This window comes from Oncorhynchus mykiss, chromosome 2 (assembly GCF_057628025.1).
Source record: "Oncorhynchus mykiss isolate SJ-2025 chromosome 2, ASM5762802v1, whole genome shotgun sequence".
Taxonomy (NCBI): Eukaryota; Metazoa; Chordata; class Actinopteri; order Salmoniformes; family Salmonidae; genus Oncorhynchus; species Oncorhynchus mykiss.
This window is the reverse complement of record NC_143023.1, coordinates 98,881,367-98,904,137: the sequence shown is the minus strand read 5'-3', so window position 1 is coordinate 98,904,137 and position 22,771 is coordinate 98,881,367. Positions and strand designations below refer to the sequence as shown.

Sequence of the window (22,771 nt, the reverse complement as noted above, 5' to 3'; positions counted from 1 at the left end):
CACTGTAGTTTGAGTCGTCATAGAGAGCACGTGACTCACTGTAGTTTGAGTCGTCATAGAGTGCACGTGACTCACTGTAGTTTGAGTCGTCATAGAGTGCACGTGACTCACTGTAGTTTGAGTCGTCATAGAGTGCACATGACTCACTGTAGTTTGAGTCGTCATAGAGTGCACGTGACTCACTGTAGTTTGAGTCGTCATAGAGTGCACATGACTCACTGTAGTTTGAGTCGTCATAGAGTGCACGTGACTCACTGTAGTTTGAGTCGTCATAGAGTGCACGTGACTCACTGTAGTTTGAGTCGTCATAGAGTGCACATGACTCACTGTAGTTTGAGTCGTCATAGAGTGCACATGACTCACTGTAGTTTGAGTCGTCATAGAGTGCACGTTAGGCACAGAAGAGCAGGACAAAACATCTGTCAGACAGATATACATGCATGGACAAAATGGACAACGACAACAAAATGTCCGTGCATGTATATTATTAGGGTGGCAGGGTAGAGCGGTGGTTAGAGCGTTGGACTAGTAACTGGAAGGTTGCAAGTTCAAACCCCCGAGCTGACAAGGTACAAATCTGTCGTTCTGCCCCTGAACAAGGCAGTTAACCCACTGTTCCCCGGTAGGCTGTTATTAAAAATAAGAATTTATTCTTAACTGACTTGCCTAGTTAAATAAAGATAAACAAACATTTCTAAAAAATATTAGACGTACTTCTGGTCGTACAGTTCTTTGGTGTCGACGACAGACGCAGACTGGTCCTCGCCGTTACCACCCTCCACGCCACAGGAATTGTATTGAAGATGAGAATTGATTATTATAGTTGCGTTCATTTGACAATAAATCATGTCATTCAGTCATTTAATGTTGGGTTGGCGGTGGTCCTGTTCACTTCAGGGTTCAAATAGTATTTGTTTTCTTTCAAATAGTTTTAGCTATGTTTGTAATTGAGCTTGCCTGGCACCGTAGAACTAATGAATTTGTCTCAAAAGTTGAACCCAGGTCTGTTTCTCTTAACAGGTTATGGTGACACACCATAGACAGAAAAGTAGAGAGAGAGAGAGAGAGATCTAGTAAGGTTTATATAACAAGCCTACTGTGAGATGAACATAAATCCCACTGTATGGTCTTTATGGAGAGGTAGTGACATTAACCTGGGATCACTGAGGTCATTATGGAATCAAATTGTATTAGTTACATGCGCTGAATAACTCAGGTGTAGTAGACCTTACTGTGAAATGCGTACTTACAAGCCCTTAACCCACAATGCAGTTCAAGAAATAGTTAAGAAAATATTCGCTAAATAAAATAAATTTTTATAAAAAGTAACACAATAAAATGACATAACAATAATGAGGTTCTGTACAGGGGGTACCGCTACCGAGTTAACGTTTCGGGGTACAGGTTAGGTGAGGTAATTTGTACATGTAGGTAGGGGTAAAGTGACTCGTTAATGACTTGGGTGACTGGTGTCTTTGACACTGTTTTTTGTCCTTCCTAGAAATAGATTTTGGACATTTCAGACGGTCCTGAGAACGGCGATATACATTCAGAAAGTATTCAGACCCCTTGACTTTTCCCACATTTTGTTGCGTTACAGCCTGACATCACAATACCCCATAATGACATCACAATACCCCATAATGACATCACAATACTCCAAAATGACATCACAATACCCCAAAATGACAAGACAAAAACAGATTTTTATACATTTTTTTCACATTTATTACAAATTAAAAACAGAAATATGACATTTACATAAGTATTCAGACACTTTACTCTGTACTGTTGAAGCACCTTTGTCAGCGATTACAGCCTCGAGTCTTCTTGGAAATGACGCTACAAACTTGTCACACCTGTATTTGGGGTGTTTCTCTCATTCTTCTCTGCAGATTCTCTCAAGCTCTGTCAAGTTGGATGGGGAGGGTCGTTGCACAGATATTTTCAGTTTTCTCCAGAGATGTTTGATCGGGTTCAAGTCCGGGCTCTGGCTGGGCCACTTAAGGACATTCAGAGACTTGTCCCGAAGCCTCTCCAGCATTGTCTTGACTGTGTGCTTAGGGTCGTTGTCATGTTGGAAAGTGAACCTTCACCCCAGTCTCAGGTCCAGTGGGCAGTGTGGAGTGTGATTGAGATTGCGTCTTCTGTGGATCTGTTGGGGCGGTATGTGAATTGGAGTGGGTCTAGGGTTTCCGGGATGATGGTGTTGATGTGAGCCATGACCAGCCTTTCAAAGCACTTCATGGCTACAGACGTGAGTGCTACGGGTAGGTAGTCATTTAGGCAGGTTACCTTCGCATTCTTGGGCACAGGGACTCTGATGGTCTGCTTGAAACATGTTGGTATTACAGACTCAGTCAGGGAGAGGTTGAAAATGTCAGTGAAGACACTTGCCAGTTGGTCCACGCATGCTCTGAGTACACGACCTAGTAATCCATCTGCCCAGCTGCCTTGTGAATGTTGACCTCTTTAAAGGTCATTATGGAGAAATAGTGTAATTACTCTGCGACTACTAAGGTCTTTATGGAGAGATCTCGCTAGGGGGCCCCCAACCCAATCTCCCATGGCAAAAACCTCCCTCCCTCTATGGGGCCCCCAACCCAATCTCCCATGGCAAAAACCTCCCTCCCTCTAGGGGGCCCCCAACCCAATCTCCCATGGCAAAAACCTCCCTCCCTCTATGGGGCCCCCAACCCAATCTCCCATGGCAAAAACCTCCCTCCCTCTAGGGGGCCCCCAACCCAATCTCCCATGGCAAAAACCTCCCTCCCATCTCCCAAGTATAGAATTGCAGGAAATTAGGCCCCCTGGAGGTCGGGGCCCCACGTGAGGTAGACCGGCCCTGGACCTGACTGTCTAGATTCTAGATTATGGATGATAACATGAGTCCTGAAATTAAGTTTTTTTGATATCGTATGTAGATAGGTGTTATGAAGAATGCCCTGTGAATGTAGATGGGGGTATAGTTTTCAGCTTTATGAAGAATGAAGATGGGGTTATAGTTTTCAGCTTGATGAAGAATGAAGATGGGGGTATAGTTTTCAGCTTGATGAAGAATGAAGATGGGGGTATAGTTTTCAGCTTTATGAAGAATGTAGATGGGGTATAGTTTTCAGCTTTATGACGAATGAAGATGGGGGTATCGTTTTCAGCTTTATGACGAATGAAGATGGGGGTATAGTTTTCAGCTTTATGAAGAATGAAGATGGGGGCATAGTTGTCAGCTTTATGAAGAATGCCCAGTGAATGAAGATGGGGGAATAGTTTTCAGCTTTATGAAGAATGAAGATGGGGGTATAGTTTTCAGCTTTATGAAGATGGGGGTATAGTTTTCAGCTTTATGAAGAATGCCCAGTGAATGAAGATGGGGGAATAGTTTTCAGCTTTATGAAGAATGCCCAGTGAATGAAGATGGGGGAATAGTTTTCAGCTTTATGAAGAATGAAGATGGGGGTATAGTTTTCAGCTTTATGAAGATGGGGGCATAGTTGTCAGCTTTATGAAGAATGCCCAGTGAATGACGATGGGGGAATAGTTTTCAGCTTTATGAAGAATGAAGATGGGGGTATAGTTTTCAGCTTTATGAAGATGGGGGTATAGTTGTCAGCTTTATGAAGATGGGGGTATAGTTTTCAGCTTTATGAAGAGTGAAGATGGGGGTATAGTTTTCAGATTTATGAAGAATGAAGATGGGGGTATAGTTTTCAGCTTTATGAAGAATGAAGATGGGGGTATAGTTTTCAGCTTTATGAAGATGGGGGTCTAGTTTTCAGCTTTATTTAGATTTGGGATAGGAATGTCTCCATACCATTTGGCCCGTCTCCCGTGATCTCTTTGACCCCTAACCTCTGACCGATGGCATTTCCTCCCACAGTTCTATCCCTCATCTTGTGGAATGGTGTGTAAACACAAGAGAAGGTCATCATTCAATGGACTGAACTATAACCCATGACCTCTGACCCCCCCCCTCCAGGTCTATCCCTCATCTTGTGGAATGGTGTGTATACACAGGAGAAGGTCATCATTCAATGGACTGAACTATAACCCATGACCTCTGACCCCCCCCCTCCAGGTCTATCCCTCATCTTGTGGAATGGTGTGTATACACAGGAGAAGGTCATCATTCAATGGACTCTGCTCAGTGAGGCATGCTACTTTGCTGTCCAGTTTTTAGGTGAGAGCACACATTCCTTTCATATTGGTATTTAATAAATAAATTCATGCTTATGCTGCAAACCTATTACCGTATATTATTATTATTATTCAATGAGCCTTATTGCTCTATGTCATGCTGTCCAATCTGTCCACCTTCTTCAGATTGTGTAATACGCTAATGGCTCCCTCTAGTGTTGGAGACGTAGTAGTATTGTTTGGAGTCTGGCTCAGATACCGCTGTTGAAAAGTCAGTTATTAACGATGAGGGATTATATCTCCGTGACTGAGTGTCGTCCGTTATCTATCTATCTATCTATCAGTCAGTCCGTCCGTCTCTTTATGTGAGAGAGAGGGAGTTTAATTGTTATTTTTGTTTGTTACTGTCGTCTCAACCCTGTCTTGTTGCAGTTACGTCTGTCACCCTGGTGGAGATGGGTTTGTTGCCCAACGCTGCCGTCCTCCTCCTCCTCAGCCGGGTGCTCTTCCTCCTGGTCACTCTCTTCTATTACTACCACCTGGGGAGAGGACGAGCCAAGAAGATCTGAGATGGAGGGAGTGGAGGAGAGAGGACGAGCCAAGATGATCTGAGATGGAGGGAGTGGAGGAGAGAGGACGAGCCAAGATGATCTGAGAGCAGCTGAGTTAGGTTGTCTGGGAGGGGTGGGTGGGTGCTTTCAGATATTTAAGCGGGGGTTTATTGAATGAAGCGAAATGTTCACAATGTCGCAGCTAGTAATGTAATGTGTAGAGCTGACATTATTCACAGTTCTACATGACAAACCAGCATGGCAGATCTATACATGTATAACGTTCTACCTTTCTGGTCAGGGATGTGGGGGCGGGGCTTATCAGGGAGGTGATGTGGGGGCGGGGCTTATCAGGGAGGTGATGTGGGGGCGGGGCTTATCAGGGAGGTGATGTGGGGCGGGGCTTATCAGGGAGGTGATGTGGGGGCGGGGCTTATCAGGGAGGTGATGTGGGGGCGGGGCTTATCAGGGATGTGATGTGGGGGCGGGGCTTATCAGGGATGTGATGTAGGGTCTTATCAGGGATGTGGTGTGGGAGGTGCTTCCCTGATAAGCCCCGCCCCCACATCACCTCCCACACATGGTGGTCTCATTTGTTCTCTATATGGAAATGAGAAAGGGTCTGATTGTGAACTGGGAGATTGTTGTCGTCCTCCAAACACTGTACTCTACTATCGTGTGTGTGTGTGTGTAGGGGGGTTCTGTGTAAAAAAAAAAAAAAAAAGTGTGTATTCATTTGAAGTAATGTTTTTCTTGTACAGTATCTCCCTTCCGCTCAGTCATGTGACTTAGTGCTTACGTCCCAAATAACAACCTATTTCCTATGTAGTGCACTACCTTTGAGCAAAAGTAGAGTCGTATGGGCCCTGTAGTGCACTGTATAGGTAGTGCACTACCTTTGAGCAAAAGTAGAGTCGTATGGGCCCTGTAGTGCACTGTATAGGAAATAAGTAGCTTTTTTTGGGACCGATCCAAGATGTACAGAGTAATTTAAAACACTATAGTATTAGTATGTAGTCATTTGAATGTTTTTTTGTTTTGTTTTTGTTGTTCAAATGTGATCTTTTGGTAGTTTCATTTTGAATATACTGTAGTCTCAAGGACAAAGAGTTTGTTAGTTTAAAGATGTTCCATTTTTATGGTGTTGGTTGGTTGGCGACGTTGTTACTGCTCCTGTGCACTATCTTGAAACCTGGATATCTTTGCTCTCTCTCTCTCTCTCTCTCTCTGTCACGTGTTTATCTGTTTCTTTCAGCTGTTCATTTAACCAGCAGAATGTCCGCTATAGGTAGAAGATGGTAAGGCAGAGCGGTACAGTAAAATAGAATCACACTAATTCAAATTAAATATCTAGAACACAGACATTTCAAGTCGACCGTGTTCTATTTATATGATCAAACCTGCTGCCCTTGTCTCTAAACTGAAAGGTGATCTGACCTGCTGCCCTTGTCTCTAAACTGAAAGGTGATCTGACCTGCTGCCCTTGTCTCTAAACTGAAAGGTGATCAGACCTGCTGCCCTTGTCTCTAAACTGAAAGGTGGTCTGACCTGCTGCCCTTGTCTCTAAACTGAAAGGTGATCAGACCTGCTGCCCTTGTCTCTAAACTGAAAGGTGATCTGACCTGCTGCCCTTGTCTCTAAACTGAAAGGTGATCTGACCTGCTGCCCTTGTCTCTAAACTGAAAGGTGATCTGACCTGCTGCCCTTGTCTCTAAACTGAAAGGTGATCAAACCTGCTGCCCTTGTCTCTAAACTGAAAGGTGGTCTGACCTGCTGCCCTTGTCTCTAAACTGAAAGGTGATCTGACCTGCTGCCCTTGTCTCTAAACTGAAAGGTGATCTGACCTGCTGCCCTTGTCTCTAAACTGAAAGGTGATCAAACCTGCTGCCCTTGTCTCTAAACTGAAAGGTGGTCTGACCTGCTGCCCTTGTCTCTAAACTGAAAGGTGATCTGACCTGCTGCCCTTGTCTCTAAACTGAAAGGTGATCTGACCTGCTGCCCTTGTCTCTAAACTGAAAGGTGATCTGACCTGCTGCCCTTGTCTCTAAACTGAAAGGTGATCAAACCTGCTGCCATTGTCTCTAAACTGAAAGGTGATCTGACCTGCTGCCCTTGTCTCTAAACTGAAAGGTGATCAGACCTGCTGCCCTTGTCTCTAAACTGAAAGGTGATCAGACCTGCTGCCCTTGTCTCTAAACTGAAAGGTGATCTGACCTGCTGCCCTTGTCTCTAAACTGAAAGGTGATCAGACCTGCTGCCCTTGTCTCTAAACTGAAAGGTGATCCGACCTGCTCATGGTGAAGCCATCGTCCAGCTGACAGACCGGTATAATGTGTGGATCAGCATCTAGATATATATGTTCTCTGTTCTTAATGCCGCGTCGGAACACTGAGGGAGGTCTCAGGTCCGCTTTTCAGTCTGTCCAATGGGCATAGAGAACGCATACTGTACATGATAGAGATGCCTCATCCTCTAACGTGATATTGAGGGTGAGCTGACGATATGAAGCGCGTCGGGAATAGACATTTTTCAGGGATGATCACCTTTTTAATTCAGCAAGTTTTTCTTGAAGGTCAATTCCACTCCCAAAATTATATTTTTTTGTATTTGTTTCATTAGTCCACTGTTGATACAGTCCCCCAAAAAATGTTTTGCAGTGCAGCAATCAAGTTTTCAAGATGTAGAGCTTTGAAAACGCTAATTGTCACTTGCCACCGTCAATCAGCCTACTGTATAATTACACTGAAATTGTTAGTATTTATGCAAAAGTTTAACTTGAACATAATGTCACATGCTTCATAAATAACAGGGGTAGATTTAAGTAAGCATTTCACTGTCGGTCTACACCTAATTGTTTATAAAAGCATGTGACCAATAACATTTTAGATTTTGAACCCTACAGCCATCTGGTTACAGATGATCTCTTTTGCGTGTTCATGGTTGATGTCAAATGTAGAGAGAGAAGGACTTTTGTTTCATTTTTACGGTGTACTTTCGATGTGACCAGCAGAGCGTGCCAGTGTTAGTCAGGATCGTCTTTATTGGTGACAGCGGCACAACTTTTATACACACCATATCTATCTGTAGTCTTTGCCTTAAACGTTTCGAAGAACAGTCGCCAACCAACATACACTTGATACATGTAAATAAAAGTAGCCATATACTGTATTACTGCGGTGTGATGTCGTTATTTTGAACCTAACAGGAAACGTATAGATGTGTTTTTTGTTTTCTAAAGTCTCATTCTGGGATTTAAAGAGATTTCATTTTAATGTTGTGTAACTTGTCGTGTCTGGGTTCTAAGCCCTGCTTTGGGAAAGTATTCAGACCCCTTGACTTTTTCCACATTTTGTTACGTTACAGCCTTATTCTAAAATGTATTAAATGTCCCCCCCCCCCCCCCCCATCAATCTACACACACTACCCCATAATGACATCACAATACCCCATAATGACATCACAATACCCCATAATGACATCACAATACCCCATAATGACATCACAATACCCCATAATGACATAGCAAAAACTGTTTATTTTAATTTTAAATTGACACATTTGATTAAATATACAAAATATCACATTTAAATAATAATTCAGACCCTTTTCTCACTACTTTGAAGCACCTGAAGCAGTCTTGGGTATGGCACTACAAGCTTGTCACACCTGTATTTGGGGTGTTTCTCCCATTCTTCTCTGTAGATCCTCTCAAGCTCTGTCAGGCTGGATGGGGAGCGTCGCTGCACAGCTATTTTCAGATCTCTCGAGATGTTTGATCAGATTCAAGTCCGGGATCTGGTTGGTCCACTCAAGGACATTCAGAGAGACCTGTCCTGAAGCCACTCCTGCGTTGTCTTGGCTGTGTGCTTAGGGTCATTGTCCTCTTGGAAGGTGAACCTTCACCCCAGCCTGAGAACCTGCTCCAGAGCGCTCAGAACTTCATCAAGGATCTCTCTGTACTTTGCTCCGTTCATCTTTTCCTCGATCCTGACTAGTCTCCCAGTCCCTGCCGCTAAAAAACATCCCCACAGCATGATGCTGCCACCACCATGCTTCACTGTAGGGATGGTGCCAGGTTTCCTCCAGATGTGACGCTTGGCATTCAGGCCAAAAAGTTCAATCTTGGTTTCATGAGACAAGAGAATCTTGTTTCTCATGGTCTGAGAGTCTTTAGGCGCCTTTTGGCAAACTCCAAGTGGGCTGTCATGTGCCTTTTACTGAGGGTGGCTTCCGTCTGGCCACTCTACCATAAAGGCCTTGGTGGGGTGCCGCAGAGATGGTTGTCTTTCTGGAAGGTTCTCCCATCTCCACAGAGGAACTCTATACCTCTGTCATAGTGACCATCGGGTTCTTAGTCACCTCCCTGACCAAGGCCCTTCTCCCCTGATTGCTCAGTTTGGCCGGGCGCCCAGCTCTAGGAAGAGGGGGTTCTTCCATCCTCTTCGTGGTTCCTAACTTCCACCATTTTCAGAATGATGGAGGCCACTGTGTTCTTGGGGACCTCCAATGCTGCATAAATGTTTTGGTACCCTTCCCCAGATCTGTGCCTCGACACAATCCTGTCTCGGAGCTATACCCACAATTCCTTTTGACCTCATGGCTTTGGTTTTTGCTCTGACATGCACTGTCAACTGTGGGACCTTTTTATATAGACAGGTGTGTGCCTTTCTAAATCATGTCCAATCAATTGAATTTACCACAGGTGGACTCCAATCAAGTTGTAGAAACATTTCAAGGATGATTAATGGAAACAGGATGCACCTGAGCTCAATTTCCAGTCTCATAGCAAAGGGTCTGAATATTTAGTTTCATTTGTGAACATAAAAAAAAAAAAAAAGTTTTTTGCTTTGTGATTATGAAGTGCACTGCATTATGGGGTATTGTTTGTAGTTAATGATTTGTATTTATTTAATCCATTTTAGAATAAGGCTGTAACAAAATGTGGGAAAATGTCAAGGGGTCTGAATACGCTGTATATGGATTTGTGGTGTTTTGATGTTCGATAATTACATGCGATACAGTCCTTTTCTGTACTGAAATATGGCACCTGTAAATGTATATTTTGTAGCACATTTATACTAGTAGTACACAGAGGTGTGATCATGCATGATCAACGTGTACATGTTTTAATTTCAACCTTTATTTAATAACCAGGGAGGCTAGTTGAGAACAAGGTCTCATTTACAACTGCGACCTGGACCAAGATAAAGTGTAGCACATACAACAGAGTTACACATGGAACAAACAGAATATACAGTCAATAATACAGTAGAGTCAATGGTGACAAAATGGGTGTTAGTCATGAACAGAATGAAGCTATTATAGTTCTGACAAAACGGGGAGATTAGTTATATTTCTATGTTTGTGCGTGGTGGAGTTGTGTTTTTGTATTTTTCACGAGATCTCTGCCTTCACATGTAAGTTCACATTTTAGTCATTTACCAGATGCTCTTATCCAGAGGGGCTACGTGGGACAACCACATATCACAGTCCATAGTCAGGACATTCATCTTCAGATAGCTAGGTGGGACAACCACATATCACAGTCATAGTCAGGACATTCATCTTCAGATAGCTAGGTGGGACAACCACATATCACAGTCATAGTCAGGACATTAAACTTCAGATAGCTAGGTGGACCAGTCATAGTCAGGACATTCATCTTCAGATAGCTAGGTGGGACAACCACATATCACAGTCATAGTCAGGACATTAAACTTCAGATAGCTAGGTGGGACAACCACATATCACAGTCATAGTCAGGACATTAAACTTCAGATAGCTAGGTGGACCAGTCATAGTCAGGACATTAAACTTCAGATAGCTAGGTGGGACAACCACATATCACAGTCATAGTTAGGACATTAAACTTCAGATAGCTAGGTGGGACAACCACATATCTCAGTCATAGTTAGGACATTAATCTTCAGATAGCTAGGTGGACCAGTCATAGTCAGGACATTAATCTTCAGATAGCTAGTTGGGACAACCACATGTCATAGTCAGGACATTAATCTTCAGATAGCTAGGTGTGACAACCACATACCACATATCACAGTCATAGTCAGGACATTAATCTTCAGACAGCTAGGTGAGACGACCACATATCGCAGTCCATAGTAAGCACCCCCCCCTCTACCAGTGGATTCCGAACGACTCACTTCCATGTATCTGAACTATTCCAGAGTCTGTCTCGGAACTCTTGTTATCCAATTACCAAGACCTGATTCTGGTGAGCAAGTTCAGGGCTACAACAAAATGTAGAAAAGTCGGGGTCCCCGAAAGAGAAAAACCACTGCTCTAGTCTAACTGGATTCCCAGTCTGGATCTGTGAATCCACACCACATCTTGGCTATGTCTGAAAATGTTACTAGCTGTGAAATCTTTGCTTCCTACGTCCTTCCTCAATTCCTTTCAAAGCTCATTTGACGAGGAGGTCCGAGGGAGGGACATTGGATCCTCTCCTCCAATGGGCTTTGAGAAGAATTTTTAGGAAACGAGGACTGTTGTCAACCAATCCACTTACCCTCTTTTCCCGCAGCTCACATCTACAGTCCTTGCTGTATGTCTTAACAAAATCTACATGCTCAGAATGGAAGTCTGTCTCTCATTGTGCTGGATAGAAAACACAGATGTCTTACAGTGAGAAGCGCATGATGCCCATACGAGGGTAAATGACCATGTTGAGTCCTGTCTGAGAAGGTTGTAAAGTCCTGGTTCTCTAGTGGTTGTCGGTTTTGTGGTTCCGTGAGTGCTTCAAGGCAGGCCCGATGTTGCTTGTTCCCATGGTTACTGTACTGCACAGATGAGACACACACACACACTAGTAAGTATCCCTTTCACAGTGTTTAATTAGTAGTCAGCACTCCTCCTTGACTCTGTGTCCCGGGCCTATACAGCAGGCCCTCCCTATCTGGCAAACATGGTAATTATGGAGTTTAAAAAATGTTCAAATGACCGAAGAGCTACTTATTTTGGTGGGGAGGGAGGGATAGATGGAGGACAGATTCAGAGAGGTTGTGCTCTGTAAAGAGAACTCTATTTCAGTCATGTGTTTTGACATCTTTGATCTGCCATCCATGGCAGATGGTTCACTACTGCTGTGAAAGGGTTAACAGAAAGCTCTAGACGGTCGGACATGAATTTGGTACAACGTAGCTTACATCACATTCATATAGTACCGCCCTGTTTTACTCTGAAAGGCTTTCGGCTGACCGGGGCTTTCGGCTGACCGGGGCTTTGAGTTGATTTTAGTTTTTTTCATGTGGACGCATTATATTGTACCTCAAATTAGAAATATGTTACAGATTTCCATTGTTTTAGTTGGAAATAAAGAAATAATTTGTTCATTTTGGAGAATCCTGTCGTGTTTTATTCTAGAAAGTTTGCACCCTGTTTGTCATGAATTATACTTTAGTGTATATGGACACCCCTTCAAATTAGTGGATTCGGCTATTTCAGCCACACCCATTGCTGACAGGTGTATAAAATCGAGCACGCAGCCATGCGATCTCCATAGACAAACATTAGCAGTAGAATGGCGTTACTGAAGAGTTCAGTGACTTTCAACGTGGCACCGTCATACATTCCAACAAGTCAGTTTGTAATATTTCTGTCCTGCTAGAGCTGCCCTGGTCAACTGTAAGTGCTGTTACTGTTAAATGCTGAAACGTCTAGGAGCAACAACGGCTCAGGCGCGAGGTGGTAGTCCACACAAAATCACAGAACGGGACGGCCGAGTGCTGAAGCACATAGCGTGTCAAATTCCTCTGTGCTCGGTTGGAACACTCACGCCGAACGGCCTCTGGAATCAAAGTCAGCACAATAACTGTTCGTCGGGAGCGTCATGAAATGGATTTCCATGGCAGATCAGCCTTACAAAAGCCTTAGCTCACCATGCCAACGCCAAGTGTCGGCTGGAGTGGTGTAAAGCTCGCCGCCATTGTACTTTGGAGCAGTGGAAACGCGTTCTCTGGAGTGATGAATCACGCTTCACCATCTGGCAGTCCGACAGAAGAATCTGGGTTTGGCGGATTCCAGGAGAACGCTACCTGCCCGAATGCATAGTGCCAACTGTAAAGTTTGGAGGAGGAATAATGATCTTGGGCTGTTTTTCATGGTTCAGGCCCCGTAGTTCCAGTGAAGGGAAATCTTAATGCTACAGCATAAAGAGATGTTCTAGACGATTCTGTGCTTCCAACTTTGTGGCAACAGTTTGGAAAAGGCCCTTTCCTGTTCCTGCATGACAATGCATCAGTGCATAAAGTGAGGTCCATACAGAAATGTTTTGTCGAGATCGGTGTGGAAGAACTTGACTAGCCCGTAGAAGGCCCTGACCTCAACCTTATATTTTGACATGAATTGGAACGCCGACTGCGACCCAGGCCTAATCGCCCAACATCCAGTGCCCGACCGTACTAATGCTCTTAGTGGCTGATTGGAAGCAAGTCCCCACGGCGACGTTCTGACTTCCCAGAAGAGTGGGGGCTGTTACAGCAGAAAAGGGGGGAGGGGCCAACTCCATATTAATCCCCATGATTTTGGAATGAAATGTTCGATGACCAGGTGTCCACATACTTGTAGTGTATGTTGTAAAATGTGTTCTACTTGAGCCTCGTCATGCAACACACACACACACACACACACACACACACTACCTGTGGTGAAGGCTTGACCTAAAAAATAAAATAAAATAAAAACTTTACTGTATGGAGTTAAGTTTTTCTGAATTTTCCTTTCGCAAAAACATGTAAATGATGTCAACAGTCCCATCAGAAAAGCAATAGGTGAATCACATCTCCTTTCAATCAAAACCTGTGAGGTTTCAAAGTTCACGTTGACCATCTACACAGCTCTTTCTATTTATTTTTTACTGAAACAGTAGCAATTACAGTAAGGACAGACCGTAACAACTTTTATAATAACACCATAACACTTCCTGAATTGGACCAGAGACTCCATAGCCACACCCACCCAACGTGACCCAGGAAGGAGACCAGAGAGGATAATGCCTTATGCAGGAAATGTGGTAGGTTATTTCTGCGACTGTACAGGCCTAACCTGATGTATACACACGTGCAGTAAGTCGACTCACTGGAGTTTTGCTCCCCCTCTCCCTCTGTGGATATCACCAGGGGTGCCCTTCGGTCAAGGTGAATCCTTGCCAGTTTACCACACCTTTATGACTTGGTTGGCAGCTCTGGGAACTAAGCATTCAACGGAGCCTACCCTTCAATATGCTTGTGGTTACTATGCAAACAGGAAGCTGTGGGTAAAAACCACACGGTGAGCGGAAATGAATCGACAAACTGTTAACTAATACTAAAGAGAAGTGTGTGTGTGTGCACATGTGTGTGTGTGTGTGGTCCTTTCCGTCGACATGTCTTAACAGACAGTAACTAAAGATGATGTGCAATCTTAGACTTTGTTGTGGATCCAATCAACAGGAACAGGAACCTACCATTTATGGATCTACTATGAATTATATTATATGACCCGTTTTTTTACAGGAAGTGGTATGGATGTATATTACGTGCTTCCGGGTATAGGGGTATAGGTTTACCTGTGCGAGGAACAGTGGGTTAACTGGTCTAGGAACACTGCCTTGGGGAATAAAGACGGACTTGTACCTTGTCAGCTCGGAGGTTTGAACTTGCAACCTTCCGGTTGTCCAACGCTCTAACCATTAGGCTACCCTGCCGCCCAGACATCACAGCACAGTTAAAGTATGTGGCACATGGAAATCACAAGAGGCCTGGGATGGGCTGAGAGTAACAGAGGGTTATAACTGTATCATCTGTCCAAAATGTAATACATATAAACAACGTTGTATAAAATGTAATATATATAAACATAAACGACATTGTATAAAAGTTCCATGTATCTGAAATGTATATGTAACAACAACAACAACAACAACAAAAAGTTGTAAAAAACAATTAAATGGTGACCAGAAAAATAAATACATTCTCCTAAAATAAAATAGAGTGGTCATGGAAACTGCTTATTATGCAGCCACAGGAGAGGATGGACGCATCGCTTTGTTGTGGCTGAGGAAATGAAAAGCGTAGCCCATAGCTCTGTGGTGAGGAATGACACAGAACTTCAGACGTGCCCAGGGATTACATACAGAACAGCCCTAATAGACCCTCCACACGTCCTATTGTCCTTTCTCTAAAAGGGATACTTTGAAAGCCAGTTTAAAAAGTGGTAGATATGTTCTACGTGTACTTTTTCTATACTTCCGTTCTGAAGTTTCATTTTTTGCTTATTTTACTTTTGTACACCAGCTTCAAACAGCTGAAAAATAAAATATTTTTGCTTATTGGAAAATATATTTCATGGCCATTTTAGATGGTACAATGTGTGTGCGCGTGAGGTGTAAACTAACCGCAGCTAAATAGCTCCCCCTGTGTTGCTGTTTACATTACAATGTCATGAAACCTGATTTTTTTTATTTTTTTTGTCATGGTGGAAAATTTGACATACCTTTATAATAGCATCTATGGGAACGTGGTACTGTCATGTCGTAAGAGTGATTATATTAAATATAAAGTGATTTTTTTTTTTAGCGACTCATGCATGAACAAGAGTAGGCTAATTTCTACATTTTTAAAGACCCTCACCTACACAAAATAATCGTATAGTTTTATTTATAGAACAGTAAGAACAACATGAAATGGAAACATTTACATTCTTATGTTAATTGCAATAATTATTTATTTGCAGAGGAAAACATTTGTGTTGCGTAGGCCTATAATAATACGATTTTATTTCCGAACAGTAAAGGGATTTATTAAGGAAGTTACCCATGTCTACCGCACGGTGGCGGTCTACCACGCTTTTCCATCCCACACACGTCTCTCTCTCTCTCTCTCTCTCTCTCCCACACACACATCCCGTTCAGTCACACAGTCACACACACACACACAACGGGACAATCGAGAAGACGGAGGTCCGCTACAGCTAACTGTTAACTCCACATTTTACACCAAAAAGTAAGTATTTGTTTATTTGTGGGATTGTTAGATGTTTAGCTAATATTATTAAACGAGGTGTGCTACGTTTCCTTGCTTTTTTTTGTGTGTCCCCGTTGTATTCGCTTTCTATATAGAACTTGTGTAACTTTTGCCCTGATAACAAAGCTAGGTATAAAGTCAGCTAAAGTTATTTTATCTAGGTAATGGACTTTCGTTAGGTGTAGTTAGATTTATGTTTTAGTTACTGTAAAAAGATAATTTACCCTAAAGTTACCAGGTTATCTCAGTAAAATGGAGTCTAAGGGCTGTTCTGGCTAGGGGCCTTATTGCTTGATTATGCTGTACATATTTGTATAGTAGCCATCTGAATTATTAATCCATCTCTGATACGTTAAAATGAGTGATGTTTTCTGGTCCTTCGCTCAACGGTTATGATCTCAATCCTGTTTTGTGAAGTGGACGGTAGACGGACTCGTCAATGACTGGGGAGACATGCACACAGAAGTGTAAAAGGGTTTCTGTGTCCATGTCCCCTCCACTTTTCCCTGTGAGCCAACAGTTGTTGGTGGAGCTGGTGACTATCATGGTATTAAGAGATTTTAACCCCGGGGGGGGGGGGGGGGGGGTTGTATACTCTGCCAGGGTAATAGACTCAGTCACAGATGTGTATATAGGTCAGATCGGTGTGTGTTTGTTCTATAGCTCACCCTCTGAGGCGATGTTAAGTGTGTGTGTGTGTGTGTGCGTGCGTGGAGAGAGTTTGGCCTCAGAGCTCCTGTGGTCTTGGTTTGCAGCAGGGCTGAGGCTGAGCCAGGCTGATTGGGTAGCTGTTCATTTATTGCCACAGCGTTATTGACACACACACACGCACCACCGTCGTAATCCTGGGTAGCACCCCTCGTATCCCCATTGAGAAACAAAACACACACTGATTTCATCTATCGGATTGCCCCCCCCCCTCCCCCCCCACGTTGTGTGCGTGTTTGTTTGTTTGTTTGTTTGTGTGCCCCCTCTAGCTTACTACAAGCTCACAGTGTGAAACCGCCCCCATGTCAAACCTTTTTTTTAAAGAGGGAAACCAGGCCAATGCAAAACGAGCCATGCTGTAAATATAGATACGACCCCTTGGTCTCTGTGTGGTGACATCTGGCAGCTTCGAGAGAACCTTACTTGTTTTCTCAGTGCATAGTTACACACACACACACACACTACCATTCACTATTTTTATGTTTTTCAAATAAGGATCTGTGCTTTGCTTTGCCGTAGCCTGTTGCTGGCTGTAGCTTGTTCTCTTAGGGATACAATCCAGACAGCCCAGGCTAAATCTAGCCTAAGTTGTGAGTTTCCAACCCTCAGTGATGGTCACGAACAGAACTAACATTTCTCTTTTTTAGTTTGGGACAGTAGGCCTACTGTATATTAGGCTTAAAGGCCCACCCCGTAATTCAAAAAACAGCCCCGCCACTTGGTTTCTTATAGGGGTTAGGGATACTTGGTTTCTTATAGGGGTTAGGGATACTTGGTTTCTTATAGGGGTTAGGGATACTTGGTTTCTTATAGGGGTTAGGGATACTTGGCTTCTTATAGGGGTTAGGCATACTTGGTTTCTTATAGGGGTTAGGGATACTTGGTTTCTTATAGGGGTTAGGGATACTTGGTTTCTTAGCTTAGGGTTAGGGATACTTGGTTTCTTATAGGGGTTAGGGATACTTGGTTTCTTATAGGGGTTAGGGATACTTGTTTTCTTATAGGGGTTAGGGATACTTGGTTTCTTATAGGGGTTAGGGATACTTGGTTTCTTATAGGGGTTAGGCATACTTGGTTTCTTATAGGGGTTAGGGATACTTGGTTTCTTATAGGGGTTAGGGATACTTGGTTTCTTATAGGGGTTAGGGATACTTGGTTTCTTATAGGGGTTAGGGATACTTGGTTTCTTATAGGGGTTAGGGATACTTGGTTTCTTATAGGGGTTAGGGATACTTGGTTTCTTATAGGGGTTAGGGATACTTGGTTTCTTATAGGGGTTAGGGATACTTGGTTTCTTATAGGGGTTAGGCATACTTGGTTTCTTATAGGGGTTAGGGATACTTGGTTTCTTATAGGGGTTAGGGATACTTGGTTTCTTATAGGGGTTAGGGATACTTGGTTTCTTATAGGGGTAAGGATACTTGGTTTCTTATAGGGGTTAGGGATACTTGGTTTCTTATAGGGGTTAGGGATACTTGGTTTCTTATAGGGGTTAGGGATACTTGGTTTCTTATAGGGGTTAGGGATACTTGGTTTCTTAGCTTAGGGTTAGGGATAGAGAAATGTAGCCTAACCACTCTCTAAATATGAACTTTAAATTGTTGGCACCGTGGCATGGTCGACTTGAGATGTCAAGAAGGTAGAGTAATGTCCTATCGTGGACAGACCTCTTCCCATTTTAACAACCATCGAGTCTATATGATAGATTGCTCTCTAGGGTTACACCCAGCAGTTTAGCCGCCGTAACTTGCTAAATAGACACATTATTCAATACTAGATCTAAATGAGGTTTATCGTTGAGCGAGTGATTTGTCCCAAAAATTATACTTTTCATTGTTGAAATATTTAGCACCAACCTATTGCAGGTTACCCATTCTAAAACTGACTGTCTAGCTCTATGTTAAACTGACTGTAGCTCTATGTTAAACTGACTGTAGCTCTATGTTAAATGGACTGTAGCTCTATGTTAAACTGACTGTAGCTCTATGTTAAACTGACTGTAGCTCTATGTTAAACGGACTGTAGCTCTATGTTAAACTGACTGTAGCTCTATGTTAAACTGACTGTAGCTCTATGTTAAACTGACTGTAGCTCTATGTTAAACTGACTGTAGCTCTATGTTAAACTGACTGTAGCTCTATGTTAAACGGACTGTAGCTCTATGTTAAACTGACTGTAGCTCTATGTTAAACTGACTGTAGCTCTATGTTAAACTGACTGTAGCTCTATGTTAAACTGACTGTAGCTCTATGTTAAACTGACTGTAGCTCTATGTTAAACTGACTGTAGCTCTATGTTAAACTGACTGTAGCTCTATGTTAAACGGACTGTAGCTCTATGTTAAACTGACTGTAGCTCTATGTTAAACTGACTGTAGCTCTATGTTAAACTGACTGTAGCTCTATGTTAAACTGACTGTAGCTCTATGTTAAACTGACTGTAGCTCTATGTTAAACTGACTGTAGCTCTATGTTAAACTGACTGTAGCTCTATGTTAAACTGACTGTAGCTCTATGTTAAACTGACTGTAGCTCTATGTTAAACTGACTGTAGCTCTATGTTAAACTGACTGTCTAGCTCTATGTTAAACTGACTGTAGCTCTATGTTAAACTGACTGTAGCTCTATGTTAAACTGACTGTAGCTCTATGTTAAACGGACTGTAGCTCTATGTTAAACTGACTGTAGCTCTATGTTAAACTGACTGTAGCTCTATGTTAAACTGACTGTAGCTCTATGTTAAACTGACTGTAGCTCTATGTTAAACTGACTGTAGCTCTATGTTAAACTGACTGTAGCTCTATGTTAAACTGACTGTAGCTCTATGTTAAACTGACTGTAGCTCTATGTTAAACGGACTGTAGCTCTATGTTAAACTGACTGTCTAGCTCTATGTTAAACTGACTGTAGCTCTATGTTAAACTGACTGTAGCTCTATGTTAAACTGACTGTAGCTCTATGTTAAACGGACTGTAGCTCTATGTTAAACTGACTGTAGCTCTATGTTAAACTGACTGTAGCTCTATGTTAAACGGACTGTAGCTCTATGTTAAACTGACTGTAGCTCTATGTTAAACTGACTGTAGCTCTATGTTAAACTGACTGTAGCTCTATGTTAAACTGACTGTAGCTCTATGTTAAACGGACTGTAGCTCTATGTTAAACTGACTGTAGCTCTATGTTAAACTGACTGTAGCTCTATGTTAAACTGACTGTAGCTCTATGTTAAACTGACTGTAGCTCTATGTTAAACTGACTGTAGCTCTATGTTAAACGGACTGTAGCTCTATGTTAAACTGACTGTAGCTCTATGTTAAACTGACTGTAGCTCTATGTTAAACTGACTGTAGCTCTATGTTAAACTGACTGTAGCTCTATGTTAAAGGCTGTTAGTTATTTTACTGTTGCAGCCAACATGTATGCTGTTGAGTCATCAGCGTACATAAACACACAGGCTTTATTCCAGGTCAGTGGAAGGTCATTAGTGAAAACAGAAAACAATAATGGTCCTAGCCGGCTGCCCTGCGGTACACCAAAACTCATCTGAACTTGCATGAGAGAGGCTTCCATTAAGGAAAACCCTCTGTGTTCTATTAGATAGGTAACTCTCAATCCATGATAAGGCAGAGGATCCAAATCCATAGCACCTATGTTTTTTCGTCTGTTTGGATTGATATGTAGGCTAGTCTGACTGGGAGTTTCCTGTGGTGGTAGCCTAGTCTGACTGGGAGTTTCCTGTAGGCTAGTCTGACTGGGAGTTTCCTGTGGTGGTAGGCTAGTCTGACTGGGAGTTTATTGTAGGCTAGTCTGACTGGGAGTTTCCTGTGGTGGTAGGCTAGTCTGACTGGGAGTTTCCTGTGGTGGTAGGCTAGTCTGACTGGGAGTTTCCTGTGATGGTAGGCTAATCTGACTGGGAGTTTCCTGTGATGGTAGAATAGTCTGACTGGGAGTTTCCTGTGGTGGTAGGCTAGTCTGACTGGGATTTCCCTGTAGGCTAGTCTGACTGGGAGTTTCCTGTGGTGGTAGGCTAGTCTGTCTGGAATTTTCCTGTGATGGTAGGCTAGTCTGACTGGGAGTTTCCTGTAGGCTAGTCTGACTGGGAGTTTCCTGTGATGGTAGGCTAGTCTGACTGGGAGTTTCCTGTCGCCTAGTCTGACTGGGAGTTTCCTGTAGGCTAGTCTGCCTGGGAATTTCCTGTAGGCTAGTCAGACTTGGAGTATCCTGTAGGCTAGTCTGACTGGGAGTTTCCTGTGGTGGTAGGCTAGTCTGACTGGGAGTTTCCTGTGGTGGTAGGCTAGTCTGACTGGGAGTTTCCTGTGATGGTAGGCTAGTCTGACTGGGAGTTTCCTGTGGTGGTAGGCTAGTCTGACTGGGAGTTTCCTGTGATGGTAGGCTAGTCTGACTGGGAGTTTCCTGTGATGGTAGGCTAGTCTGACTGGGAGTTTCCTGTGGTGGTAGGCTAGTCTGACTGGGAGTTTCCTGTGGTGGTAGGCTAGTCTGACTGGGAGTTTCCTGTAGGCTAGTCTGACTGGGATTTTCCTGTAGGCTAGTCTGACTGGGAGTTTCCTGTGGTGGTAGGCTAGTCTGACTGGGAGTTTCCTGTGATGGTAGGCTAGTCTGACTGGGAGTTTCCTGTAGGCTAGTCTGACTGGGAGTTTCCTGTGATGGTAGGCTAGTCTGACTGGGAGTTTCCTGTCGCCTAGTCTGACTGGGAGTTTCCTGTAGGCCAGTCTGACTGGGAATTTCCTGTAGGCTAGTCTGACTGAGATTTTCCTGTAGGCTAGTCTGAATTGGAGTATCCTGTAGGCTAGTCTGACTGGGAGTTTCCTGTGGTGGTAGGCTAGTCTGACTGGGAGTTTCCTGTGGTGGTAGGCTAGTCTGACTGGGAGTTTCCTGTGGTGGTAGGCTAGTCTGACTGGGAGTTTCCTGTGATGGTAGGCTTGTCTGACTGGGAGTTTCCTGTGGTGGTAGGCTTGTCTGACTGGGAGTTTCCTGTGGTGGTAGGCTAATCTGACTGGGAGTTTCCTGTGGTGGTAGGCTAATCTGACTGGGAGTTTCCTGTGATGGTAGACTAGTCTGACTGGGAGTTTCCTGTGGTGGTAGGCTAGTCTGACTGGGAGTTTCCTGTGGTGGTAGGCTAGTCTGACTGGGAGTTTCCTGTGATGGTAGGCTTGTCTGATACATGGAGCTGTTTTTTGTTGTGGGTTTTTTTTTTCTCCTCAAATGATAGGTTCAGGCTCTTCAAATAACCACAGTGGCTGCTTATAGCCAGGCCTAGGCTATATTCAGTGGTGTCCGGAAAAGGACTGGTGATGCAGAATGTTTTCTGTTGGTGTGTGTTGAAGGAGGAGACACTGAGAATTAACCTAGAATGAACCTAGCCTACTTCCAGGATGTGTCCCTACTGGCACCCTATTCCCTATATAGTGCACTACTTTAGACCAGAGCCCTATAGAACCCTATTCCCTATATAGTGCACTACTTTAGACCAGAGCCCTATAGAACCCTATTCCCTATATAGTGCAGTACTTTAGACCAGAGCCCTATAGAACCCTATTCCCTATATATAGTGCACTACTTTAGACCAGAGCCCTATAGAACCTTATTCCCTATATAGTACACTACTTTAGACCAGAGCCCTATAGAACCCTATTCCCTATATAGTGCACTACTTTAGACCAGAGCCCTATAGAACCTTATTCCCTATATAGTGCACTACTTTAGACCAGAGCCCTATAGAACCCTCTTCCCTAAATATAGTGCACTACTTTAGACCAGAGCCCTATAGAACCCTATTCCCTATATATAGTGCACTATTTTAGACCAGAACCCTATTCCCTATATATAGTGCACTACTTTAGACCAGAGCCCTATAGAACCCTATTCCCTATATATAGTGCACTATTTTAGACCAGAACCCTATTCCCTATATATAGTGCACTATTTTAGACCAGAGCCCTATAGAACCCTATTCCCTATATATAGTGCACTACTTTAGACCAGAGCCCTATAGAACCCTATTCCCTATATATAGTGCACTACTTTAGACCAGAGCCCTATCGTACCCTATTCCCTATATATAGTGCACTATTTTAGACCAGAGCCCTATAGAACCCTATTCCCTATATAGTGCACTATTTTAGACCAGAGCCCTATAGAACCCTATTCCCTATATATAGTGCACTATTTTAGACCAGAGCCCTATAGAACCCTATTCATGTGTTGTATTTATTGCAGTAACAGCAGCAGGAAGTGAAATCTAGCTTCCAGTTCCATAGAGGCTGTTAGGGGGACTATCTGTGCCCTCGGGGGCGGAAAGCTGTTAACCACAGTGCTATGTTGAGCATACAGGTGCTTCTCT

The 22,771-nt window shown here is 43.3% G+C and overlaps 2 protein-coding genes across 5 annotated transcripts in view; both read left to right on the top strand.

The window, feature by feature from the left end:
- Positions 1–6,399, top strand: part of LOC110500615 (tumor protein p53-inducible protein 11) — a 102,503-nt gene extending 96,104 nt beyond the window's left edge. For 2 of the 4 annotated variants that reach the window (XM_090213765.1, XM_090213776.1), the window contains 2 exons: positions 4,076–4,177; positions 4,567–4,826. In XM_090213765.1, the coding sequence (XP_090069891.1) occupies positions 4,076–4,177; positions 4,567–4,703 (239 nt within the window). In that variant the 3' untranslated portion in view covers positions 4,704–4,826. The other 2 variants (XM_036960342.2, XM_090213780.1) reach the window with 2 other exon arrangements.
- A 9,134-nt stretch (positions 6,400–15,533) lies between these two features.
- LOC118943872 (CD82 antigen) overlaps positions 15,534–22,771 on the top strand; it is a 53,949-nt gene continuing 46,711 nt past the window's right edge. The window contains exon 1 of the mRNA XM_036960349.2: positions 15,534–15,682. The gene's annotated coding sequence lies outside the window, so the exon portion shown is untranslated. The remainder of the gene's footprint in view (positions 15,683–22,771) is intronic.